The sequence below is a fragment of the Macaca mulatta genome, chromosome 19 (genome assembly GCF_049350105.2).
Source record: "Macaca mulatta isolate MMU2019108-1 chromosome 19, T2T-MMU8v2.0, whole genome shotgun sequence".
NCBI classification, from domain to species: Eukaryota; Metazoa; Chordata; class Mammalia; order Primates; family Cercopithecidae; genus Macaca; species Macaca mulatta.
Genome location: NC_133424.1, coordinates 10163151 through 10189833, shown reverse-complemented (window position 1 = coordinate 10189833; position 26683 = coordinate 10163151). Strand labels below are relative to the sequence as shown.

General features: G+C 45.0%; 1 protein-coding gene and 1 long non-coding RNA gene across 12 annotated transcripts; both read left to right on the top strand.

Moving 5' to 3' along the window:
- Nucleotides 1-65: 65 nt before the first annotated feature.
- LOC713783 (uncharacterized) lies at nucleotides 66-23665 on the top strand. Of its 11 annotated transcripts, none has more exons than XM_077977134.1 (10): nucleotides 213-294; nucleotides 402-486; nucleotides 739-802; nucleotides 16106-16259; nucleotides 16852-16889; nucleotides 17023-17095; nucleotides 17700-17826; nucleotides 18403-18483; nucleotides 20533-20615; nucleotides 21546-23665. In XM_077977134.1, the coding sequence occupies exons 3-10, from the start codon at nucleotides 789-791 to the stop codon at nucleotides 22989-22991; spliced, it is 2016 nt and encodes a 671-aa protein (XP_077833260.1). In that variant the 5' UTR covers nucleotides 213-294; nucleotides 402-486; nucleotides 739-788; the 3' UTR covers nucleotides 22992-23665. The 11 variants fall into 11 exon arrangements, with proteins under 11 accessions (XP_077833257.1, XP_077833256.1, XP_077833260.1 ...); XM_077977133.1 differs by having other exon boundaries at nucleotides 20527-20615; XM_077977136.1 differs by having other exon boundaries at nucleotides 17013-17095; nucleotides 20527-20615.
- Nucleotides 4654-11805, top strand: LOC144336647 (uncharacterized). Its single transcript, XR_013408867.1, has 3 exons — nucleotides 4654-5308; nucleotides 6664-7990; nucleotides 9425-11805. It is a non-coding gene; the product is annotated as an uncharacterized LOC144336647 (long non-coding RNA).
- Nucleotides 23666-26683: the final 3018 nt, after the last annotated feature.

Genomic DNA, 26683 nt, shown 5'->3' with positions numbered 1-26683 from the left:
GGCTGGAGGCGGAAGTGACGTCAGCGGAGCGCTGCTGTGTTTTCCGGCGCTTTCTCCGCGCAGCCAAACGACTTTTCTTCCTGGTGATGTTAGGGCTTGACATAGCTTTGGCGAGGTCGGATAACGGGCGGGAGCCAGCGGTGAAAGGGGTGGTGAAAGTGCCAGTTTGCCCCAGGCCGCCGAGGGGCCTCTTTAGAGAGGCCTTGCCTGCCCCCCTCGCGTCCGCCGGGGCCAAAAAGTCCCTCAAGCTGTCACTGGTACGGCCCTGGGCCAGGAGCCCTTTCGGGATCTCTCGTAAGTGCGCTTCCTCACGATTTTTGCAAACACGGTGATTGCCGCTTCAAAGTCCTCCAAAGCAATCTTTGTGACTTTTTTTTTCTTTCTTTCTTTCTTTTTCCCAGAAACGAGTTTTCGCCGTTCGAGTCAGGTTGACTGTGGTCCTTCGTCCCCACCATCTCCTGGACCTGGCGAGTCTGGCGCGTCCGGGTGAGTACTGGGGTGAAAGTTGGTTTCGGGGGCTTCTTCCTCCTGTTTTATCTGAGAATTTGTTTTTCTTTTTGCGCATCCTGTATTTACTTTTGACGCACTACATTCAGGTAGAAACATAAAGCTACTTTTTAGGTATCTAGGGTGTGCTTATTTCTCTATGTGAATATAAACGTTTGTAGACCGCAAGTCTTTCTACTGAAGAAAAGCAAGAATACTCAACTAGCTGTTCTTTTTATCTGAACTTCCTAGGCCTGTACCTCCCCACAGAGCTTCAAAACAGGGGCTTATAGGAAGAAGGAATGGAGGCTTTGAAGTAAGTTGAACATTGCAGGCGTGACACTTAAGGTTTAAATGCTTGCTAATACGTGTCCTATAGATAAAGACATGTCCTTTTAAAACCATAATACTATGAACCAAGAAAATTTAAAATGTTGTTAATACGTACCCTGTGTAAAAAGGTACAGTTCTCCACTTTGTTCCAATGTGTGCTTTTGATTGTTTTGAAATCTAATATGTATCCAAGTTTTCATGTCTTTTAGTCTCTTTAAAACTAGCAGACACTGTTTATGCGTTATATTGTCTTTTTGCGGAGTCATTCATTCTTTCAGAAAGTTATACATTTTGGTAGTTCTGATTGTATTCTGTGCTGTGTTTAAATGTATCCTTCATTTCTTGGTGCATCCTGTAAAAGAATGAGTGTCTGAATGGTTAATTAAAGCATAGTAAAAAAAATTCAGCCAAGGGCTGTTCTTAGGGAGGTTGTAAAGTAGGGGAGGAGGCTGTCATGTAACCAAGCAAATAAGTGTATTACAAGTTGATGAGGGTCTATAAGTAAAGTAGAGGGCAGAATTATTTTCTCTATTTTTCTTTGGAATAGGCAATGCTAAGAAAAGAGTGATATTCAAGCTGAGACCAAAAAATATGGTATGATTTAGCCATGTTTGAAAGGGAAGGAAATAAGAGCTGGCCAAAGCATTCTGTGAATTGGCTGACTCCATTTCTAGGGTGAGAGAGAGGAGTACATCAAAGATTACCCCAGGTTTGACAGAGTCAGTATTCTTTCTTTGGTTGGGGAAACAATGTGATGGGATAATTTAATCTTAAATGTATGACTGACAGGAAAAAGTAAGTGATATCTTGTTTTTGGAGACAGAGTTTCGCTGTTGCCCAGGATCCAGTGTAGTGGCAGGATCTCGGCTCACTGTAGCACTGTAACCTCCACCTCTCCAGTTTTCAAGCCATCCTTCTGCCTTAGCCACCCTAGTAGCTGGGATTACAAGTGTGCGCCACCATGCCTGGCTAATTTTTGTATTTTTTTTTTTTTGTAAAGATGATTTCACCATGTTGGCCAGGCTGGTCTTGGACTCCTGACCTCAAGTGATCCACCCACCTTGGCCTCTCAAGGTGCTGGGATTACAGGTGTAAGCCACTGTCCCTGGCCAAAGTAAGTGACATCTGACAAATGATGTAAATCAAGGGAAAATAGGAGAAGCATGAATGCGTTTTAATTACATGAATAAGAAATTAATTCAAGGGATTAATGAGAATCAGTGCTTAAGCATTGAAAAATAAGCTCTCCGTGAAAATTCACTGATGTTAATTATCAGTCTTAGGAAATATGTATATTCATAAACAGACAAAACCTCTTTCAATGTTGTTTTTTTTCAATTCACTTTTGGGCTCTTTCTACCTAAATTAGTCCTTTGTTTCCCTGAAGGAATGTCCAGAATAAACACTCTGTGTGATTCCTTACAGACACTCATACACCTAGGGGGTTGGCTTGATACACTCCATGTAAGTAAATGACCAGAAAACCCACCTGCCATTGTGGGCTGCCAAAAAGCTGTGAAGGGGCCATATGGCCTGGAAATACAACAGATCTTAGAATAATGTCTGTTAATTATAACATCCATGGGGAAAAAAAATCTAATTCCGGTAGGGCCACTCTGTAGATTCTGCACGTTCCTCCCATGTCTGCATGGGTTTTCTCTGGGCACTCTGGTTTCTTCCCACATCCCAAAGATGCACATGTTAGCTTAATTGGCGTGTCTAAATCGTCCCCCTATGAATGTGTGTGTGTGTGTGCCCTGAGCTGTTAGGATGGGCTCTGGCCATTTTTATCCTGGAACTGGAATAGGCGGATTGGAGAATGAATGAATGAACACAAACTATTGTAAAATAAAAATTCCTAAAACATTTGGGAATGATACAAATGTACAATAGTAAATGGTACCACTTAGCAAGCTGGCCCCATTTGTTACTGTTTTTGAGCTTCTTGGTGGTAGGAGGTAGTCCTTACAGTTTTTGCTTTGGAAACATTTATTTGTTGATTTAACCTACCACTGTTAATTCCATCGCACACCGATTCATCAAAAATTGGATAAACATCCTATTTTTATTAGTCTTTTTAAAATGTATATATAGCTCACATTTATTTCAATATTTAATATTAGAAGTGTTTGGGGTCTTTATTTAGCAGTTTAGTGACATTTTTGTGACCAGAAACATGCTGTGGGAGCTTAACTCGCTTATATCACTTAGCATGGGAAAAAATTTGCTTTGTGGGATGTCATTTTGCTTAAAGTCTCAGTTTCCAAGAACCTGTTGACGACTTTAAGTGAAGACTGAAATTGTATACATTTTCTCTGTTTGGCACTTAGGGGTTCCAGTGAGCTAGCCGCACGTAGTGAAATCATTGATGCGGATCCGATATAAAGTTGCTGAGGATGTGCATATACTACTTTTTAGAGAGCGTATTGGCAAACCAATTTCAGAAACTGTTGGCAGTACATACTAGGTTTATACACATACATGCCCTACAGCAACAGTAATGTGTACAATATGTGTATCAAGATAAGAGTAGACCAGGTGCAGTGGCTCACGCCTGTAATCCCAACACTTGGGGAGGCCAAGGTGGTTGGATCACTTCAGTTCAGGAGTTCAAGACCAGCCTGGCCAACATGGTGAAACCCCGACTCTACTAAAAAAATACAAAAATTAGCTGGGCATGGTGGTGGGTGCCTGTAATCCCAGCTACTTGGGAGACTGAGGCCGGAGAATCACTTGAACCAGGGAGGTGGAGGCTGCAGTGAGCTGAGATTGCGCTACTGCACTCCAGTCTGGGCAATCAGAATGAGACCCTGTCTAAAAACAAAACAAAACAAAAAAACCCAACTGACTTGAGACCTCAGTCACACCTGCAGTCTCTTCATTTTTGCTTATTCTTCTGTTAGAAGCGGGTCAGAGGTCATGTATACACTCAACAGGAGGGTGTTTTCTATGGGTATGCATGCCAGCAGGTGGGGATCTCTGGGGTCATATTAAAATATTTGGCCACAGTGTGGCTGTAGCCCACTGGATGGTGAAGTTTGCTGGGTTACTCAGACTGGAGTTGGTCATAGTCCTTAGGCAAGATTGAAGCAGTGTTCCAAGTCAAAGGCCAGCTGCAATGGGTGGGTCAGCCTGTAGGGGGAGTCAGGGCACCACTGTAGCTATGAGGCTTGGACTGTTTCATGTCTGCCCTGGAAGTGCTGTGACAAACACACCTCTGGGGCACACTCACACTGATGGTGATGGCAGCTATGCACAGAAAATTTGGATGCCACTTTGTTTGTAAGGCCTGGGACATCATTGTCCACATTTGGAGGTCTTTGGGAACAAACCTCTGAGGCATAGGTCATGCAGCAGCATGCATCCTGGTATGCGCATTGTCTGCGTCATGAGGGGCACAAGCCATCAAGCCAGGTTGGCACATGTGCAGAGGGTGCCTCTGCTAGTGGGAGTGTTTTGAGCATGTGGCATCCGTGTTAGGAGGGCCACAGGGTGGTGGTGACTGGGGCAGGGTTTTGTGGTATCCTGAGGACTGTGTTCTGGGCACATGGCATGGACAGAGTACCCTCCAATGCCCTCACACCCACACTGCTGACCATCGTGCCACAATTGTATCCAGGAGGCAACGCTCCCTTGTGCAGTGTCCATCCCATGTCCCCTTTTTGTATGTTCCTCTAATTCAGTCCTGAGGCCTCTGTCTCTGGAGAGTGGCTGTAAATTCTAGCCCTGTCCTGACCAAGAGGAGAGATGTTCTGGTGTGTTGGGTGGGTTAGATACAGAAAAGGCAACAAAACACATCAAGTAGCAGAAACATTTTATTCCTCACAGATCCATGAGAAGAGGGTTGCCCTTGAGGTCCTGATGGCAAGTCAGGAGACAGCCGGGTGCTAACCAGTGGGTGGGGAATGAGACAGAGAGGACCTGTGGGACTGTGCCTTTGTTATGGTCCATGGGCCTTATCCCTCAGGCTTTCCCAGCGTTGTGGATTGGATAGACCTGAGCGGTGGGGAGAACTGACTTACATGACTGGTATTGGCCAGTAGGTTTCATTATGGCCAGCTGCTGTGGGCTGTGTTGGGTTTGGGGTCAGTGAGGTAAGGAACAAGTAGGCTATGTCACAAACAGTACACAGGGAGGGGAAGTTTTAAGTAAGCCAAAGGTGATGGGGTCCGACTCGGTTCCAAATAACTTACATCAGGCCTAAAAATGGATGTAGGGCAGTTATGTTGGAGGATATGAGCTGATGATTTAGTAAAGCATACGTAAAGGTTAGTGGTATTGTGTGTAACCAAGGGGCAGGCGTGGTTGTGGTTGGATAGGCAAGGCTGGAAGTTGAGATAGAAAGTGGGAAGGGTAGTAGTGTTGTGGGACAATCAAAGATGGGAGAGACTGAACAGAGTGAGTTCAGGAAACGTCTTTATTAAGAGGTGATCACCTGGCTCAGTAGGACTAGGGTCCAGCAAAGTCTGAGCCCTGAACAAAGAAAGCAGCCACCTTTTAAGCAGTCAGTGGCCGGGAGCTACTGATGCAGGAAGCGTACTTACAGAAGCGAGAACAGAGGCAGTTGATCAGTGTTTTACATTTATCTATACTACATGTTCCACATCCCTGGGAGACCGTGTTTCTATATTAACCTTGTGACTTTGCAGCTGCACTAGGAAGGTGAAGTAGGAACTCACTGAGCCCCAAGGAACGTGAAACTAGCAAGTACAGATAAAGCTTACTGAGCACAGAAGAAAAAACAGGCAGTTAGTATTCTTCTCTAACTTGGACTACTGGGTGGTGGGGGGGAGGGGGAGGGGCTATGCTACACTTAGCTTTTGAAGGAAAAAGTAAAAATTTTTGGTTGTCTTTAATTATACTTGTAAGATTCATGAATTCCTTCTTCAGTAGAAGGCATCAGGGAGTAGGTGGTCCCCTCCCTGGGATTAAGGAGTTTACTGCCATGAGGTAGGTGCCTCTTGGGGAAAACAGTAATCTCCATTAATTTTAGTAACTCCTACCAGATTTTCCTCCAGGCATGGGTATATGGGTGTGCACGTATGAGCGGAAAGCAAATACTCTACCAGGATCATGGGCTAAGCAGACAGTTCAGGACGAAAAAAATGTTCTGTGTCCATTTGTGTTTTAGGAGAGGCAGTCCACAGGTATCACTGTGTGGAGGTTTTAGTGTAATGGTGGGGTCATCTCCACCATCAGAGTCTGGGGTCGGGGCTGTGTTGCTGGAGGCAGTGTTTCCAGCGGTGATATTTTGGGCTAGGACAAAGTCAATAGGGTGTCACTGGGGTATCCTTTTAAAGTGGATACCCACTGAAGTAGATGTGGCCCTCCAGGTTGTAAACCAACACAGCACCTAGTAAGATGAACCGTTAATAGAATGATATGTAGCTGTACCTGACAACGTGTTTTTGTTTCTTTTGGTGGAAGTTTACGTTCAGATGGGTCCCCTGTCAGATAAGCAGCTGCTGGGCCTCTGGGACAATCTAATGTTAGTAAGTTCCAGGAGACTACGCACCCTCCATTTGGCCTTCAACCCTTATGGGATGGGGGCAAGATTGAAAATAAGTTAAGCCCTAGAGCATGATAGAGAATTTCAAGAGTCTGTTTTTTGGACTGGAATTTGAAAAGTAGTTATTTGAGGACATTTTTCTGTCTTTCAGTGAAACCAGTAATCTGAGACCTATTAGGGAAATGAAAGTTCTATTGAATGTATTTTTTGAGGGGCTAGCATTATATATTTTAAGAAATGAAACATGGGCTGGGCACAGTGGCTCACCCCTGTAATCCCAGCAGTTTGGGAGGCTGAAGTGGGAGGATTGCTTGAACCCAGGAGTTTGAGACCAGCCTGGGCAACATAGCGAGACTCTGCCTCTTAAAAAAAAAAAATTAAATTGACAAAAAAGAAGTGAAACATATATCTAGGTTACTAATGAAGTCTGTAACTCCGAAGGGAATAAGTAGTGTCCTGGCAAGGCCTTGTATTGTGGCTTTTAGTATGTGGAGAGATGTGAGATTTTGCTTTATATTTTGGGTATCTGTCAGACAAGAGATTCCCAGGGTTTTTTTTTTTTTTCCCCCCACTTTGAAAGGGACAGTTTTTAGGTAATGACCCAATAGTTTATCGTAACCGTGAAGAAGGTGGGACGGTTTGTTGACCCGGGCATCCAGTGCTAAGGCAGCTGCCTGAAATTTGGCCAGGCACGTTGTTTCTTGGGTCCTGTCCTTTATTTGGGACATCCTGGCTAAGGGATGGAAGGCAGCAGCATTCCGCTGAGCTCCATCACTTACGATGGTCAGCAGTGGCCTTTCCACAGTCTATGAACTCCCATTACTGTTCACTCAGTTAATCCCAAGGGCTTTCCAGGTAGTCAGAGGACCTGGAGGAGGGAGGGGTGACCTCCTTCAGCACCCTGGCTGAAGGACAGGGGAAGCCACTGCTTCCTGCAGGTGGATTAGACCCGAGGGCCTGAGATTGGCTTCATCGTGGCCTAGGGAGGCCTCAGTGGCCAGGCAGAGCTTGTGGGGGGTTGTGTCCCTGACCCAGAGCACAGTGGGCAGCTGCATAGGAGGATCACAGGCTCAGGTCTGTGAGATCCTCTGTTTCCAGGAGAGCCCTGTAGATGGCCAGTCACTTGTTTTACTGGTGAATAACAGGAAGTCAGGAGGGGCAGTGTCTCTTACTAGAGGACCTGGGACAGCTAATGACCATCATAAGTGGTCCAGAGACTCCAGCAGGCATTTAAAAAGCTGCCAGTCTCTCTATCATGAAGGAGGTCCTTTTAGGAAGTTGCTTCCCCCCCCCCCTTTTTTTTTTCTTCGAGGCATTAATAGGAGCGCTTGTTGATTTTAATTTAATTTATAAGTATAATTTGTAAATCAGGAATATGTTGCCACCAGAACCCAAAAATTACTAAAAGATATTGGAATTATTTCCCCTTAATGAGCAGGTCAAGAGAGTTTCCTTGGGGAAGGCTGTTATCAGTGCAGTGCATACCTGCGTTCCTGGGGAAGGTGGATATTGTTAAGATCTCGTTTGCAAAGATCCTACGTGATAACAGATCTGTTGGGTAGCCTGGAAAAGGTGTGTTGTGTCCTATCGGAGGGAGAGGCAAGCTGCAGATGAGAGGCTGTTGAAATAGTCACTGAACAACACATGTTGTCCAGGCTGGGCGTGTTGGCTCATGCCTGTAATCCCAGCACTTTGGGAGGCTGAGGTGGGTGGATCACTTGAGGTCAGGAGTTCAAGACCAGCCTGACCAACAGGGTGAAACACCGTCTCTAATTTTAAAAAAAAAAAGAAAGAAAAAAAATTAGCTGGGCATGGTGGCATGCACCTGTAATCCCAGCTACTTGGGAGGCTGAGGGGAGAGAATCGCTTGAACCCTGGGAGGTGGAGGTTGCAGTGAGCCAAGATCACGCCACTGCAATCTAGCCTGGGAGACAGAGCAAGACTTCATTTCAAGAAAAAAAAAAAAAAAAAAAAGAACACGTTACATTAGCCACATTTATAATTAAAAGCACAATAGTTATTGGTTGTTGATTGAATAGAAGCAGGAGTTTTAATAATACTGGGTGTGGGCGCCTTGGTGGATGGGACCACAATGTGAAGGCCGTAGTAATCCAGCATGACGTGCCCTTTATTTTGTTTTCAGATTTAAGAGCAGGCACAATTGGGCTGTCAAATGGAGAAGCAGTAGAGATAATCGCCCCTTCATTAATTAGGTTTTATAGAAGTTTTAATCCTTGAGGCCCTATTGTAACTTACCTTGGGCCATGTGAAGTATCTTAACTGATTATCCCTGGGGTCCCATTTTATCCAGCCAATTTGTAAGTGTCAAAGTCTCTATTTATTATGTTAGCATGTTTATGCCTCATATGGAATATTTTAGGGCAACGGGTCCTGTGACTATGGGAAACTGAAGGCTACAGTTAAAGCGAGGCATACCTAATTTTTTTCTCTTGTATTTACTTACCCTTTTAAGATTTTAGGGAGCACAATGTTTAAATTTAGTGGGATCCTCAGGTATAAGTGTAATTTGAGCCCCAGATTGAGTAGGCCTATGCAGTTTTGTTAATTGGTACATTTTAGCGAATGTTAGTTAAAATCTAATTACCTATTATTTTTTTCCCTGTGTCTCATGGTCTGTGTTTAAATCATTAAGTAATCTAGGGCTAGCGGGATTATGTTTGTTAGACCTGGCATTTGCTTTGTACTTAAAGTTCAAAAAAAGTTCCTTTTTTTTTTTCTTGAACTTGTAACTTCCCAAAGCCCGAGCCTTTTTTTCCTTTTTTTTTTTTTTTTTCTTTTTTCTCTTTTTTTGGTCTTAGGCTTTTAACTGCCTGAAGGGTTCTTAATTTCTGTCTCTGGTTGATAAGAGGAAAAGAAGGAGGGGTAAGGGGCCCAGTGCTTCTAGGCAGTAGAGGACTGGGAAGTCCAGACCTCAAGATAATCAGTCTCTTTCCCTCTCTTTTTTTTTTTTGAGACGGAGTCTCGCTCTGTCACCCAGGCTGGAGTGCAGTGGCCGGATCTCAGCTCACTGCAAGCTCCGTCTCCCGGGTTTACGCCATTCTCCTGCCTCAGCCTCCCGAGTAGCTGGGACTATAGGCGCCCGCCACCTCTCCCGGCTAGTGTTTTGTATTTTTTAGTAGAGACGGGGTTTCACTGTGTTAGCCAGGATGGTCTCGATCTCCTGACCTCGTGATCCGCCCATCTCGGCCTCCCAAAGTGCTGGGATTACAGGCTTGAGCCACCACGCCCGGCCTCTTTCCCTCTCTTTTTTTCTTCTACGTAAAATCGTTAGAATGGCTTGTATCCCCAGGTGGCTAAAATATTTTTTCCTTTGTTTACCTGATAAGCTTCCAGTGGTCCCGAGTGGCCCTTGTTTTGATCTCTGGCCTCCATTTGTGCTTCCCATCTGCCCCGTTTGTAGGCAGCCACTTTTCTGTCTAGGGCGCCCGGTTGACCTCGTCAGGGTGGGGGCATAGAGAAACAGATGCAAGGGAAGACAATGTCATGGGAATAGCAGACCCCGGCAGCAGCCTTGCCAGCGAGGTGCCGTCATCTCCCCAGTGAAGGGGCTGCTACTGTTGTCAGGGTGGGAAGTCTGGTGGTCTTGTCCGTACTGTCTCTCCACTCAGCAGGCAGTCAGAATGCTGGTCTTCCTCTTGCACTCCGCTAACGCTCTGATTGGCCCAGAGCCTGCCTTACCCACTTCTGCCTCTCAGTAGCAACCCCGCGGTGCCAGAGTGAGGCCTTGGGAATACAGCTGGCTTCCTCCAGCCCAGCAGTTCCTATCTGGGGAAGTGACAGCAGCCTTGGATAGTGAGTGTCATACCCCTGTTGCCCTCCCAAGGCTAGCAGTTGGTGAGTCCCAGGGAGCACTTGGACTATGGAGGACCCACCCAATTTAGGGAGGGGAGTTTTGGCAGCGTTCCACAAAGACACCAGGCAGCAGTGCACAGCAGCAGGGAGGCACCCCAGCAGGCCACGGAGCCCTCCCATATGGCATCAGCCATGTGGGTGGGCCAGGTAGTAAGCAGGCCAAGAGCAATCTGAAGGCCTGGGCTTGTGTCCCTCGGGTTGTGACTACACACCCTGTTCACTGCACTGAGTATATTTTCCTCTGTTTTGGTCTAAGGGGTCTCTCTCTGTCTCTGAAGAGTGGCTGCAAATTCTAGCCCTACCCAGATGGGGAGGAGAGTTACATTCCAGTGTGTTGGGCAGGCAACATGTAGAGGAGGCAGCACAACAAAACACGTGAAATGTCAGAAGCGCCCTCCTACTCACAGATCCCTGGAACAGGAGGCTGCTCTCGGAGGCTGATGGAAGTCCAGAGACAGCCGGGTGCTCAACCTGTGGGGTAGGAATGAGAGAGGACCTGTGGGGCCTTGCTTTATTAAGGTCCATGGACGTTATCCTTCAGGCCTTCCTTTGGGGGTTGTGGATTGGCTGCACAAAGGAAAGGTCTTATTTATATGACTCTGGTGTTGGCCACTAAGTTTCATTGTAGTCAGCAGCTGTGAGATGTGTTGGGTTTGAGGCCAGTGAGGTGAGGAACAAGCGGGCCATATAACAAACAGCTACACAGGCAGGGGAAGTTTTAACTAAGACAAAGGCGATGGGGGTATTGGAGCTGAGATACATAAACAGCTAACTGGCATATTTCACTCTTTGGTTCTTTACCATCCATATGCACTCTCCTACACACATAGGAGCTTCTTTGGAATAATTAAACAAGTCCATACTCCTACCTAAGAAGATACGAGAGAAGAAGTCCTCACCCATCCCCAGACTGAGAAGATGTGCAGTTCAAACAGTCCTTTGTTTTCCCACCACGGGCCGTGTCAGTTACTCCTCAAATTTAGTCCCATTCTAACGATTCTGTTTCCTAAAGACACAATTACACATGTAACCTCTAATAATGTGTATATAAAATAAAAGCGGGAAAAAGATAGAAGTAAATGATTCATATAAATAAACACATGGATATAGACACACATAGATATAACAAGCACAGAGAAAATGTGCAAAACTACATTTCTTGTTTCTGTCACTGGTCTTGAGGTTGCAGTTGATGTCCACGGTTTACTTCTTCAGGGACTAATTCCATATTTTCCCAGCCTTCCACTTGAACCTCAGCTGCTCCGGGTTTTGTACCAGGGAGGAGCGATCCAAATCTTCCTTCGCCCAGAGTCCGAGTCCTCTGTTGTCCTGCCTTCGTTCAGCTGTGGTTTTCCGTTAACCTTTTCTATGGAGTATAGAAGTACTCAGAGGTTCTACACTTCATCACTTCATCCTCCTTGCCTCAGTTGTCTAGCAGTGCCACAGTTTTCCTTTGATAATTGGGATTAACCACTCCAGCCAGTAGATTAACCTTTTTTTTTTTTTTCCCTCTTGGGTTAGTGGTATATGAAGCCCAAAAGGGCCAGGTGGCAATCTCCTGTTCCAGTGCATTGGAACCGTAACGGGGGAGGCATTTTCCACTAGGGACTAAGAAGATTTCTGGACCAGCAGTGCTCTGAGTCGCTGGGAGTGGAAGCAAACTTCTGTCAGTGGAGTTAATTCCACCTTCACCCATCAGTTCTATTTTTTTTGTTTTTTTGTTTTTGTTTTTGTTTTTTTGAGACGGAGCCTCACTCTGTCACCCAGACTGGAGTGCAGTGGCGCGATCTCAGCTCACTGCAAGCTCCACCTCCCGGGTTCATGCCATTCTCCTGCCTCAGACTCCTGGTAGCTGGGACTACAGGCACCTGCCACCACGCCTGGCTAATTTTTTGTATTTTTAGTAGAGACGGGGTTTCATGGTGTTAACCAGGATAGTCGCGATCTCCTGATCTTGTGATCTGCCCGCCTTGGCCTCCCAAAGTGCTGAGATTACAGGCGTGAGCCACCGCGCCTGGCCTGTTTTGTTTTTTGTTTTGAGACAGAGTCCTGCTCTGTCACTCAGGCTGGAGTGCAGTGGCACAATCTCGGCTCACTGCAACCTCCGCCTCCCAGGTTCAAACCATTCTCCTGCCTCAACCTCCCAAGTAGCTGCGATTACAGGCATGTGTCACCATGCCCAACTAATTTTTTGTGTTTTTAGTAGAGATGGGGTTTCCCCATGTTGGCCGGGTTGGTCACGAGCTCCTGACCTCAAACGATCCACCTGCCTCGGCCTCCCAAAGTGCTGGGATTCCAGGTGTGGGCCACTGCGCCTGGCCCACTCATCAATTCTTGGACCCATGTATTCTGGCTGTGGGGAGACAGTACCATGGAAGGCTCTCTGACTCAAAGCATACTCCTTGGCCTGTGGGACAGAATTCCTTTCTAAGGGTTGTCTCCCATTTGGCCCTGTAACTGAGTTTTCAGTATGCGATTCTACTTTTCACGTAGATCCACTGCTTCTGAGTGATGGGTTGTGCGATGGGACCAGTTGATTTTAAGGACGTGCTTCTACTGTTGCACTTCTCTGCAGTAAGATGCTTTTCTTGTTTAGAAACTCTGTTGTGTGGAGGCCGTGACTGCTGATAAAGCACGTTGTGAGTCCGTGGATGGTGGTGCCAGCAGAAGCCTAACTAGTCGAAAGGCAAATCCACAGCAGAACATGAGTCTGTTCTGGTGAGGATGAGTCATATTTCCTGATAGAAGAGGAACCGTTACAGCATGGCTGGCTGGTCTCCTCTAAGGAATGGCGCCCTATTGGGTGCTCAGGGTTAATTTCTGCTTTCAGGAGATTAGGCCCAGCAGTAATGTTAGCTGAGTCAGACTTGGTAAGGGGAAGTCCTTATTGCTGAGCCCATGCATAGCCTTTATCCCTGCTGTCATGAACATTTTTTAATGGGCCCATTGAGCAAGCACTGAGGTAGCTAGGAAAAGTTAACAGGTATCTTTAGTGTGCGTGATTCTGTCCGCCTTATTTCTAGTGGATCACCTTTGGTAGGCATTCACATGGGACACAATCTGTCCTTTCAGTGAGGTCCGTCCATGTACCTTCTCCCAGGTTTCCTTGTTACCACTCTGGTTCCTCACACTTTTTTTTTTTTTTTTTTTTTGAGACGGAGTTTCACTCTGTCACCCAGGCTGGAGGGCAGTGGCACCATCTCGGCTCACTGCAACCTCCACCTCCTGGGCCCAACCCATTCTTCTGCCTCAGCCTCCCGAGTAGCTGGGACTACAGGTGTGAGCCACCATGCCCGGCTGGTTTTTTTTTTTTTTAAATTTTTGGTAGAGACAGGATGTCACCATATTGGCCCGGCTGGCCTCAAACTCCTGACCTCGTGATCCACCCGCCTTGGCCTCCCAAAATGCTGGGATTGTGGCCTCCCAAAGTGCTGGGATTATAGGCGTGAGCCACCGCGCCTGGCATTCCTCCCACATTTTTGACCATCCAGCCAAGCCATAGGCAACTCTTAATGAGTCTGTGTTTGTGTATGCATGCATCTTGTCAACTCCTACTGCAGACCCAGAAGCAGGCCAATACACTGCCCGAAGCTCTGCCACTGGGAAGATTTTCCTTTAGTACTGCCCTTCAGGGTCAGCCTTTAGCAGGGCTATAGTGCTTCTGCTCTGTACTTTTGGGGGGTGCTAGAGCTAGTCGTCAGACTTGGGGAAAGCAGGAAACAGCCCTCTGGAATGCAGGCAACCCTGGCTGTTGGGCTCATGAGCAGAGGAAGTTAGGGTGCCAGTAAGGGTACTGAGAGCACTAAATATCCACATCAGGCGACTGGGGGAAACCAGTCGTTGGTATGCAGACAGGCCTTGGGTGGTGGATAAGTGCATAGAAAGAGACAGTATTCCTGTCACCCTTGCATTCATTGAGTAGTTCAATACATTTCCTCAAAACTCAGATGTGTATTGTGTTATGAATTGTGAAGGGGCTGTAGTCTGGGTGTACTTTAACAGTGTTTAGAAGGATCTCAGTTGTCTGTCCAGCCATCAATGGGTGCCTTTAGGCTCCATGCCAGGTAAAGGAGAACATTGGCACCCAAAGATACCTAAGGCTGCCCATGAGATACAGAGACTCCACAAAGAAAAGCAGGTCACAGTGTCTGTCACCCAGCATCATCCAAGAACATTCCTAGAGACACACAGAGTTCCTTATGATAAAAGGTTTTGTTGCTCCAAAAATAGGAAAGTTCAATGTGTGTATCTATCTACCCAGCAATGTTAGATACTTTAGATACTTTAGATACCCAGATAGATACAATGTGTGTATCTATCTACCCAGTAATGTTACAAGATGTGTAAAGGAGTATACATTACAGATACACAAGAAGAAATAGACAAGTCCACAGTTGCAGTGGGAGATTTTAGAATATTTATCTCATGTTGTTTAAATAGTAGAGAAAAATGAAGATAGGATGTACATTTGCGAGAGATGAGCACACTGCCTAATTTACCTGTCCAGTGTCGTGTCTGCTAAATGAGGGAAATCACAGAGTGCTTATCTGGAGTTGAGAGTGAAAGAATAGACTGGAAGGGGCAAGAAGGTTTTCAGGGGAGACGAACGTGTTTTACATTTCGTTGAGGCTTTTGATTACACAAGTGTATGCGATTGTCAAAATTCATCCACTGAATACCTAAGATCTGCACTTTTAATTGTGCATTAATTATATTTCAGGTTTAAATAAAATAACATGATTGATTTAGATTTCACCAAACGAAACACATTTGTGGCCCTCTTCAGCCTAAGGATCCCCAGTTTGAAACCCATGGAAGTGGGTACAATCTACACCAGGAGTCTGGACATGGGGTTTCTGTAACCCAGTGTGACTTCAGAGTTTTAGCCTTCTCATTCGTAGAATAAAGGCTGTAGCGTCCTTGTGGGGGTGTAGCTGGTTCATGGATAATGAACTGTTCAGTTTTCAGTGATTTTCATCATTCAGATTCCATTCTGTCAATCAGTATTTGCACTGTTGTTCTGTGTTTGATTTATTAAAGATTGTGATTAATTTTTATTAAATTTTTAGCTGTATAAATTTTATTAAATTAAAATACATTCTGTTCTTTGGTCATGTTAGGTTAATATGGAGTGGGTGTTCAATAACACATGTGGGTAGTGACCATGGTGTTGCACTGTGCAGGTTTAGACCAGCGCTGGTCATGTGGGAAAGTCAGAACAGCCACAGATTGGGTGTCAGGGACAAAACTGCCTACATTCAAGTCCTGGTTTGCAACTTCCAAACTGGATGATTCCGGACCAAAGCCAAGTGTTGTCTGAATGTAGATTTTTTTTCTTTTTCTTTTTTTTTTTCTACCTTTTGATACAGAGTCTCACTATGTTGCCAGGCTGGAGTACAGTGGTGTGATCTCGGCCCACTGCAACCTCTGTCTCTCAGGTTCAAGCGATTCTCCTGCCTCAGTCTCCTCAGTAGCTGGGATTATAGGCGCGCACCACCACGCCCAGCTAATTTTTGTATTTTCAGTAGAGATGGGGTTTCACCACGTTGGCCAGGCTGGTCTTGAACTCCTGACCTCAACTGACACACCCACCTCAGCTTCCCAAAATGCTGGGATTACAGGTGTGAGCCACCATGCCCGGCCTGGTTTTTTTCTTTGTCAAATAGGGGTCATTGATATCTACTGTAAAGAGTGGTTATGATAATTAAGCATGTATATAAAGCTGCTAGTGTGGCTTCTGACACACACCGTTCCTCAGTAGTGGAAGCTGGTGGTCCTAATATTTGTAGTGTACACCGTTTTCAGTGGCTTTCACTTATATGCTCTGCAGAGAGAGTGCTAATGATGTCTGATGACTGATAAGTAATGCTTGTTGATTAATGATTTAATGATTTATACAAACAGGACACCATTAACACTGGATAAAGAGAATGGAGGTTACCTCTGTCCGTGTAGATTCCTAAGCTGTCCTGGAGTGATCCTTGGAGTAAAGGAAAGGCATTTTGAAGCACATTTAGCCGTCAGCCCTGCGGGATGGCAGCCATTGATTTGTCCTATGGTAAGTCCTGTTTCTGTTCATTTTCAGAGACCCTGCTTTAGGTGTCCCCCCGCACAATGTGGAGTCCAGTGGCCTGTGCCTGATCATTAACACTGCAACTTAATTTCTGAGGTGCTAACGTGGGCTAGGGAATGCTTTGTTCTTTTTTTTTTTTTGGAGACAGAGTCTTGCTCTGTTGCTCAGGCGGAAGTGCAGTGGCACAATCTCAGCTCATTGCAACCTCTGCCTCCCGGGTTCAAGCGATTTTCCTGCCTCAGCCTCCCAAGTAGCTGGGATTACAGGCGTGTGCCACCACACCTGGCTAATTTTTTGTATTTTTAGTAGAGACGGAGTTTCACCATGTTGGCCAGGCTGGTCTCAAACTCCTAACCTCAAGTGATCTGCCCGTCTCGACCTCCCAAAGTGCTGGGATTACAAGCGTGAGCCATCGCACCTGGCAGAATGCTTCAGCAGCCCCCTGCTGTGTGTGCTTTGGGAAGAGGTGCTATGTATTTCCACGGTTAAGTTTCATTATCTGTAAAATAAGACTATTACCCTTTTCCCAGTGGGCAGCATGGCTGACCATCCTTTTTTTTTTTTTTTTTGCCTTTAGGTGAGGCAGAACTGCCCTGGAATTGATAGCGGTAGTGGGTATGTGTGTGTTTTCTTGAGCGTGCAGCAGTATATGGGAATCTCACAGCAGGACTTTGGGGTGTGTGAATGTGGGAATTATGGTCAGCCCTGGGTTCTCATGCCTTCTTTCTTTTCCATGAGGTCTTTACAGGGACCCAGTCTGCCTTCAAGAAAAGACAGAAGTGGAAAGGGTGGTGGCTGGCTGTCTGACAAGTTGTTACCAGGTATGCAGGGAGTGTATCCTTCTCCAAAATATCATACTTGCATCACCAGATAGACACATTTCCTTCTACACAGAATTATCTCCAGAGCTTCTTAAAGCAAATAAAGCCTCCTTCAAGGACCGAGTCCCTAGTCAAATTCCCTGAAGGAGTGGAGCCTGTCATATGGGTGAGGGTTTGCCTTGAATGCCATCCCAGTATTTCAGTGTTGATTAATTAGTCTTCCCTCATGGTCCCAACTGCATAGTTTTTATTTTGTTGAGTGTTCTGACACATGGTAAGGGACATAAAAGTATCCTTTGCTGAGATAGTTTATCCATTCACCAGCGTTTATCTAGCATCTGCTCAAGAGTGTGCTGCAGTGGAGGGAAATCAGATGACCTCCCAGTCTGGTTGTGTTAGGTACAATCATGTGTAAGAAGTGCCATTCAAGTCATGTCACTGGAGGGGACTGACAGTGAGTGAGTGTGGATAGAGAGGACCTCCTGGGACCAGTGAACTCTGGGGTAGGCAGTGTGAGCCCTCAGACTCTGTAGGTATTGCATTTTGCAGCGAACACCGGTAGACATGTTATGTGACTCAAGCCAGCATGTGTGTGATGGTTTAGGATTCAGTGACTTTTGATGATCTGGCTGTGGACTTCACCCCAGAAGAATGGACTTTACTGGACCCAACTCAGAGAAACCTCTACAGAGATGTGATGCTAGAGAACTATAAGAATTTGGCCACAGTAGGTAAGACTGGCCTCATCCCTTGTAACCTGCTGTGGAACAGATTATGTTATGTATTTACTGTATCGCACATCAGAGACAGCAACTCTGAACACAGTGGGAAATAACAGACATAGTCCCTGCCCTAATAGGGTTTCTTCTACTTGGTGGTAGAGATTCATCAGCACTATTGGAGCTGTACGTTCTCAGTCTCCACCTTTGACATACTCAAGTCAGAAACTCTGCAACAGGGGCCCTGTCAGGTGTTTTAACAAGCTCTCATGAATCTGATGTGCTATAATGTTGAAGAATGAGATGTATAGTTGTTTCCCATGAGAATGAAGATCTCTTTGTTTCATTTAACTTCCTATTTGGATAAAAGTCTTAGTGCTTTTTGTAAGTATGTACATCAGCCTGGATTTGGGCTTCAGGGATCAGAGATCACCAATCTTTTGGGGGCACAGACAGATGATATTTGCGTTTTTAGCCCTTTTAAAATAATTTCACTGCTTCCATTGGAACTGCAGCTACTGAGTTATGGAAAGATTTGTCATCTCATGCATGAGCCTCTTCTGGTAATGAGTCTTTCTCTGTGCACAGGGTATCAGCTCTTCAAACCCAGTCTGATCTCTTGGCTGGAACAAGAAGAGTCTAGGACAGTGCAGAGAGGTGATTTCCAAGGTGAGTGTTCATGATGGACTGCCCTGGTCAGTAAGTTCAGTATGTTTACAAGTAAAATGAGGAAACTTTTTTTTTTTTTTTGAGACAGATTCTCGCTCTGTCGCCCAGGCTGGAGTGCAGTGGCCGGATCTCAGCTCACTGCAACCTCTGCCTCTGGGGTGCAAGCGATTCTCCTGCCTCAGCCTCCTGAGTAGCTGGGATTACAGGCGCCCACCACCACGCTCAGCTAATTTTCGTATTTTTAGTAGAGATGGGGTTTCACCATGTTGGTCAGGCTGGTCTCGAACTCCTGACCTTATGATCCGCCTGCCTCAGCCTTCCAAAGTGCTGGGGTTACAGGCGTGAGCCACTGCACCTGGCCATAATGAGAAAACTTTTTAAGATGCAGTTTATCTCACAGCGTTGAGGCCTTTTTTTTTTTTTTTTTCCTGAGACACGGTTTTACCGTCACCCAGGCTGTAATGCAGTGGTGTGATCTTGGCTCACTGCAACTTCAGCCTCCCAGGTTCAAGTGATTCTCCTGCCTCAGCCTCCTGAGTAGCCAGGACTACAGGTGTGTGCCACCATGCCCACCTAATTTTTTGTATTATTATTAGAGATGGGGTTTTACCACGTTGGCCAGGCTGGTCCCAAACTCCTGATTTCAAGTGTTCTACCTGCCTCGGCTTCCCAAAGTGCTGGGATTACAGGCGTGAGCCACCTTGCCCAGCTAGGCCATTTCTTTCTTAGAAGTTAAGAAATCTTTAGCTTCTCATAGTCTTAACTTTGTCTACTCATTTTTTCCTGTGATAGGACCCGTTGGTTTCTTCTTTAAAAGTTCTTGTTTTAGGCCAGGTGTGGTGGCTCGCCTGTAATCTCAGCACTTGGAGAGGCTGAGGCGGGTGGATCACATGAGGTCATGATTTCAAGACCAGCCTGGCCAACGTGGTGAAACCCATTGCTACAAAAATACAACTATTAGCTGGGTGTGGTGGCGCACTCCTGTAGTCCCTGCTACTAGGGAGACTGAGGCAGGAGAATTGCTTGAACCCAGGAGCTGAAGGTTGCGATGAGCCAAGATCGTGCCACTGAACTCCAGCTGGGTTGAAAGAGTGAGACTCTGTCTCGAAAAAAAAAAAGGCTGGGCATGGTGACTCACCGGTGGCTCATGTCTGTAATCCCAGAACTTTGGGAGGCCGAGGCGGGAGGATCACCTGATATCAGGAGTTCAAGACCAGCCTGGCCAACAATGCTGAAACCCCGTCTCTACTGAAAATACAAAAATTAGCTGGGCTTGGTGGCAGACGCCTGTAATCCCAGCTACTTGGGAGGCTGAGGCAGGAGAATCGCTTGAACTTGGGAGGTGGAGGTTGTAGTGAGCCAAGATTGTCCCATTGCACTCCAACCTGAGTAACAAGAGTGAAACTCTGTCTCAAAAAAAGAAGAAAAACAAGTTCCCTGTTTTGATGTGTGCTTGTTGTCCTATTCCTTGACTTCCCTTCCATGGTAATATTCTTTGTGTTCACCATGAGTTTTTAATTTTCATAGAATCAGTTGGTAGTAAACTATGTAAAATTTTGACGCTATATCCTTATTATTGCCACATTTTTGATATACAATCTGTCTTGTTTTTTGTTACCATGTTTAATTTGAAAACAAATACAGGGGCCAGGTGCAGTGGCTCACGGCTGTAATCCCAGCACTTTGGGGGGTTGAGGCGGATGAATCACGAGGTCAGGAGTTTGAGACCCACTTGGGCAACATAGTGAAACCCCATCTCTACTAAAAATACAAAATTAGCTGGGTGTGGTGGCACGTGCCTGTAGTCCCAGCTACTCAGGAGGCTGAGGCAGGAGAATCACTTGAACCTGGGAGGCAGAGACCTCCCAGGTTCTGGGAGGCCAAGACCATGCCATTGCACTCCAGCCTGGGCAACAGAGCGAGACTCTGTCTCAAAAAAAAAAAAAAAAGAAAAGAAAACAAATACAAATGATCTCTCTCATTTTCAGCTCCATCTGTCTACCCTGTGTGTCTCTAAATCCTTACATTTCTTTTTTTCTTTAGCTTCAGAATGGAAAGTGCAACTTAAAACCAAAGAGTCAGCCCTTCAGCAAGATTTTTTGGGGGAGCCAAACTCCAGTGGGATTCAAATGGTAAGATTAACAAGGATACGTCTTAGTTTTCACATTTAGAGATGATTGGGGATTTCATTATAGAAAATCAGAATAAATCTGGGCATGGTGGCTCACACCTGTAATCCCAGCACTTTGGGAGACTGAAGTGGGAGGATCATTTGAGGCTAGGAGTTCTAGACCAGCCTGGTCAACATAGCAACATCTTAGCTCTAAAAACTAAATTAATTTAATTACAGTAAAAGAAAAAAGAAAATTAGCAGAATGAGAGCTCTTTGAGATAAGTAGCATTCCCCAGAGGGATAATGACTCTGGAGAGGACTCAATACGATGACCTGGGGATACCTGAAACCTAGCTTGACACTTACTGTTGTTTTTCTCTCTGAGTCTTGCTCTGTCGCCCAGGCTGGAATGCAATTGCACGATCTTGGCTCACTGCAACCTCCACCTCCTGGGCTCAAGCGACTTTTGTGCCTCACCCACCTGAGTAGCTGGGAGTACAGGCACGCGCCACCATGCCTGGCTAATTTTTGCATTTTTAGTAGAGACAGGGTTTCACCATGTTGGCCAGGCTGGTCTTGAACTCTTGACCTGAGGTGATCTGCCCCCCTTGGCCTCCCAAAGCACTGGGATTACAGGTGTGAGCCACCGTGCCCAGCCAACACTTAAGTGTTTTAGAGTTCCCATCAAGTACACATTTGTAACTAGATAGTGAGTTTTTAAAGCAATTTCATAAAAGTCTACAGACATTTGAGATTAGAGTAGATGGCACAGCCTGACAGGAGCTTTTCATCATTCCACTGGAAAGAAATCAAAAGGGCAGTACTTGTATGTGTGTAATGAAAATCGTAAACACGCAAATAATCATCACAATGTTCCTCTCTTCTGATGAGTGGAATCTGTTAGTAGTCTGAACAGTCCTTTAATCATCATTCATTCCTTTATCAACAGATAGGAAGCTACAACGGAGGGGAGGCCAATGATGTTAAGCAATGTGGAGATGTCTCCAGTGAACACTCATGCCTTAAGACACACGTGAGAACTCAAAATAGTGAGAATGCATTTGAGTGTCATCTGTATGGAGTAGACTTCCTTACTCTGCACAAGAAAACCTCTACTGGAGAGCAACGTTCTGTGTTTAGTCAGTGTGGAAAAGCCTTCAGCCTGACCCCTGATGTTGTTCACCAGAGAATGTGCACAGGAGATAAAGCTTTTGATTGCAGTGACTCTGGGAAGTCCTTCGTTAATCATTCACACCTTCAGGGACATTTAAGAACTCACAATAGAGAAAGTCTCCACGAATGGAAGGAATGTGGGAGAGGCTTTATTCACTCCACAGACCTTGCTGTGCATATACAAAGTCACAGTTCAGAAAAACCCTACAAATGTAAGGAATGTGGAAAAAGCTTTAGATATTCTGCATACCTTAACATTCACATGGGAACCCACACTGGAGACAATCCCTATGAGTGTAAGGAGTGTGGGAAAGCCTTCACTAGGTCTTGTCAGCTTACTCAGCACAGAAAAACTCACACTGGAGAGAAACCTTATAAATGTAAGGATTGTGGGAAAGCCTTCACTGTTTCCTCTTGCTTAAGTCAACACATGAAAAGTCATGTGGGTGAGAAGCCTTATGAATGCAAGGAATGTGGGATAGCCTTCACTACATCTTCTCAACTTACTGAACATTTAAAAACTCACACTGCAAAGGATCCCTTTGAATGTAAGATATGTGGAAAATACTTTAGAAATTCCTCATGCCTCAGTGATCACTTTCGAATTCACACTGGAATAAAACCCTATAAATGTAAGGACTGTGGGAAAGCCTTCACTCAGAACTCAGACCTTACTAAGCATGCACGAACTCACAGTGGAGAGAGGCCCTATGAATGTAAGGAATGTGGGAAGGCCTTTGCCAGATCCTCTCGCCTTAGTGAACATACAAGAACTCACACTGGAGAGAAGCCTTTTGAATGTGTCAAATGTGGGAAAGCCTTTGCTATTTCTTCAAATCTTAGTGGACATTTGAGAATTCACACTGGAGAGAAGCCCTTTGAGTGCCTGGAATGTGGGAAAGCATTTACGCATTCCTCTAGTCTTAATAATCACATGCGGACCCACAGTGCCAAAAAACCATACACGTGTATGGAATGTGGCAAAGCTTTTAAGTTTCCCACTTGTGTTAACCTTCACATGCGGATCCACACTGGAGAAAAACCCTACAAATGTAAACAGTGTGGGAAATCCTTCAGTTACTCCAATTCGTTTCAGTTACATGAACGAACTCACACTGGAGAGAAACCCTATGAATGTAAAGAGTGTGGGAAAGCCTTCAGTTCTTCCAGTTCCTTTCGAAATCATGAAAGAAGACATGCAGATGAGAGACTGTCAGTGTAAGGAATGTGGGAAGACCTAAAGGTGTCTGCGTTCTCTCTGAAGACATGAAAACACTGGGGAGAAACCCTATGAATGTAAAAATGTGGAAGCAACTTTGTATCTCAGGTCCTAATGAACGCGTGTGAATTCACAGTGGAGAAGACCCTGCATCAGGGAATGTGGAAATGACTTCACGGAATTGTCAAGCCTTACCAAACACATCCGAAATCTCACTGGAGAGAAACCCTATGAATACTGTAGAGAATCTGGGAATACCTTTCTGAATCCCACAAACCTTAATGTGCATATGTGAACTCACATTGGAGAGAAACCCTGCAATTTAAATGGTATGGTCTGGATGTTGCCCCACTCCTTATTTGTAAGTCCTAAGTCCTAGTTCCTTACACTATAACTGTATTTGGACATAAGGTTTTCAAACAGGTGAGTAACTTCAAATGAGGCTGTTAGGTTCGATCCCTAATCTAACATCACTGGTGTCCCTATAAGGGAAAGTGAAGGAAGGATACACACGGAGAAGACTGAATCCACCAGAAGATGGCCATCTGCAAGCCAAGGACAGAGACCTGGAACAGATGCTTTCATTATGGCCTCCAGAGGAAACCAACCCTGTCTCCACCTTGATAATGGACTTCCAGGCTCCAGGACTGCGAGGCAATAAATTTCTCTTGGTTAAATCTTTCAGTCTGTGTTATTTTGTACAGCAACCCTAGGAAACTAATACTGTGAGGAACTTGGGAAAAGCTTTAGATCAAGCTTGTCCAACCCGCAGGCCAGGATGGCTCTGAATGTGGAAAAACACAACTTTTTAAGCTTTCTTCAAACATAATGAAATTTTGTTGTGATTTTTTTTTTTTCATTCATTAGCTATCATTAGTGTTAGTGCAAACACAAAAGCAATCACAGGAGAGACGTTCTATGAACGTAGGACATGTGAAGTGTGTAAGTGCTCATCAGATCTTAATACTTCCAACTCTTGTGGTGATAGGCCCTGTGAAAATCAAGGACTATCAAGAAAAGAAAGTTTCTTTTACTATGAAAGTCATAACTGTGACCTCACCCAACACTTAGTGACTTAAGAGTGGACTGAGGCTCTATTAGGAATGTGGAGAGATTTCATTAAATGTTTATACCTTATATAAGGAATAAAAATTCACAGTGTAGAGAAGACTTCACTTTGAGGCATGTGGGAAAGCGTTTACTAATTCCATGAGGCTTATTTTACACATCTAAAATTAGACTGCAAGTGAGCAAAGACCACTGCACTCCAGCCTGGGTAACAAAGCAAGACTCTGTCTCAAAAAAATAAATAAAAATAAAGTTAGACTACAAATGTCCTGGGAATGTAGGGGAATGTATGACAACTTTTAAATATCTCACAAAGCCATAATATTAACATGAAATCTCACATTGGAGGAAGAACCTATATATCCCAGGGATATGGTGTCACTTTATTTCATTGCTCAAGCCTTAATATCTTTGTGAGAATTCATACTGGGGTAAAACCCTGTGATCATAAAAAGGATGCAGGAAGTACTTCATTTGCTTCTCATATCTTAGTATATCACAGTTCATAGCCATATGAATGTAAGGAATATGGGAAAACTGTCAGAATCTCTTCACAACCCAGAATGAAATAACTTGCAATGAGACTGCACAGTCTATGAAACATGGAAAGCCCTTTGCTGTTATCTCAGGGATTGCTTAAGTAAGGTTTTGCAGTAGAGAGAAATCCTATTAGTGTAAGAGTATTGGAGAGTGGTAGTTCAGCTAAATAATGTTCACTTCTCAGATTGGAAAACTCTGACCAATTGAAAATGTTTTATTAACTCAAAAAATCCATGTTCACCTGCTGTGGTGGGTCATGGCTGTAATCTTGGCACTTTGAGAGGCTGAGGTGAGTGGATCGCTTGAGCTCAGGAGTTCAAGACCAGCCTGGGTAACATGGTGAAACCCCGCCTCTACAAAAAAGACAAAACTTAGCTGGGCATGGTGGCTCATGCCTGTAGTCCCAGCTACCCAGGAGGCTGAGGCAGGAGAATCATTTTAGTCCAGGAGACGGTGGTTGCAGTGAGCTGAGATTATGCCACTGCACTCTAGCCTGGGTGACAGAGTCAGACCCTGTCTCAAAAAATCCACGTTCCAGAGCAGTTTTAGGTTCACAGGAAAATAATGTGGAAGGTTCAAAGATATCCTATATTACTCCTGCCCCTACACATGCATAGCTTCCACCGTCAACGTACTCCACCAGAGTAATACATTTGTTAGAACTCATGAACCTATATGGCCACTTCATTATCACCCAAAGTCCACAGATTGTCTGTCCTCCCACTATTCTTCCTTCCCACTCCCCAGCCCCTGACAACCACTCATCTTTTTACTGTCTCCATAGTTTTGCCTTTTCCAGAATGTCACAGAGTTGGTAATCGTGCAGTATGTAACTTTTCAGATTGGCCCAAAGTGAGAACTTTACATCTTCCTTTTCTGGTTTGAATGTTGCTTTTTTCAAAACAACTCATGGCCTGCCCCGCCCCCATCCTGTGCCCATATAAACCGCAGGCTCCACTTTCACCAATGTTGAGCTGTGCTCACCCCATGGTGACCTTTGGGGCAGTGGATTGCAGGGTGGGTCTGGAGTGCCATGTGACTGCTCTGCAGCACTTGGAAACATTGGTGAAAATTCTGCACAGGTGGCTCTTGGAACTCCTGGCCAAGGCGCACCTTTCCTCAACAGCCATTGGTGCACAGTGAGTTATGTCTACAGGTCTCTCTGGCCTACCCACTAGTGTCTACCTAGTAACTGGCCATTTTGGTTTCCTATTGGCTGTGGCAGCTGATGCTTTGAGTGCAATGGCTCCTTGGTGCTTGGAATCTGTGGAGTGACAGGATGAGGACATTTAAAAATGCTGTTTAGTGTTAGGTTTTTAAGTCATTGTTTAATTCTCTGAAACAGCTTTTTTTTTTTTTTTTTTTTTCCTGAGATGGAGTTTTGCTCTTGTTGTCCAGGCTGGAGTGTGGTGGAGAGATCTCGGTTCACTGCAACCTGTGCCTCCTGGGTTCAAGCAATTCTCCTGCGTAGCTGGGATTACAGGCACATGCTGCCACGCCTGGCTAATTTTTGTATTTTTAGTAGAGATGGGGTTTTGCCATGTTGGCCAGACTGGTCTTGAACTCCTGACCTCAGGTGATCTGCCTCCCCTTGGCCTCCCAAAGTGCTGGGATTATAGGCATGAGCCACCGCACCTGGCACTGAGCAGTTTTTTAAACCAATATATTCCTTGGTGCTGCATCTAATTTAATACTTATTTTAAAATCTAATCCTTTAAAAATTTTTTGTCAGTTGATTGAGAATGTCTGTTTTAAACACACATTTCTAATGTATAAATCTAATGTTAGCAATAAAATTCCAGACACTTATCAGTGGGTATTTTATTTAGCAGGGGCTGTATAAAATGCACTGTTAGCCAAACTGGTTTTGAATTCCTTTTGCCCCAGATCTCTGGTTTTTGGAGGCTTCATTAAATAAAACTAATAATCCTCTATTCACTTTTTAAAAATTGTGGTAAAGTATATTACATAAAGTTTACATTTTAACCATGTTAAGTGTCTACTTTGCTGGCATTAAGTATACGCACATTGGGAAGGAGTTTTTAATCTAACGCAGTTCCTGTTTCAGTGTCCTTCCCCGATTGGCT

What these genes read in the sequence shown, in the direction of transcription:
- LOC713783 (XM_077977130.1), top strand. Translation starts at nt 87, where the DNA reads ATGTTAGGGCTTGACATAGCTTTGGCGAGGTCGGATAACGGGCGGGAG. An exon ending in GGAATTGATAGCGGTAGTGG is followed by an intron (nt 16,890 to 17,022) that starts GTATGTGTGTGT and finishes AGGTCTTTACAG; the next exon opens with GGACCCAGTCTGCCTTCAAG. An exon ending in GCAGAGAGGTGATTTCCAAG is followed by an intron (nt 18,484 to 20,526) that starts GTGAGTGTTCAT and finishes TTTTTTCTTTAG; the next exon opens with CTTCAGAATGGAAAGTGCAA.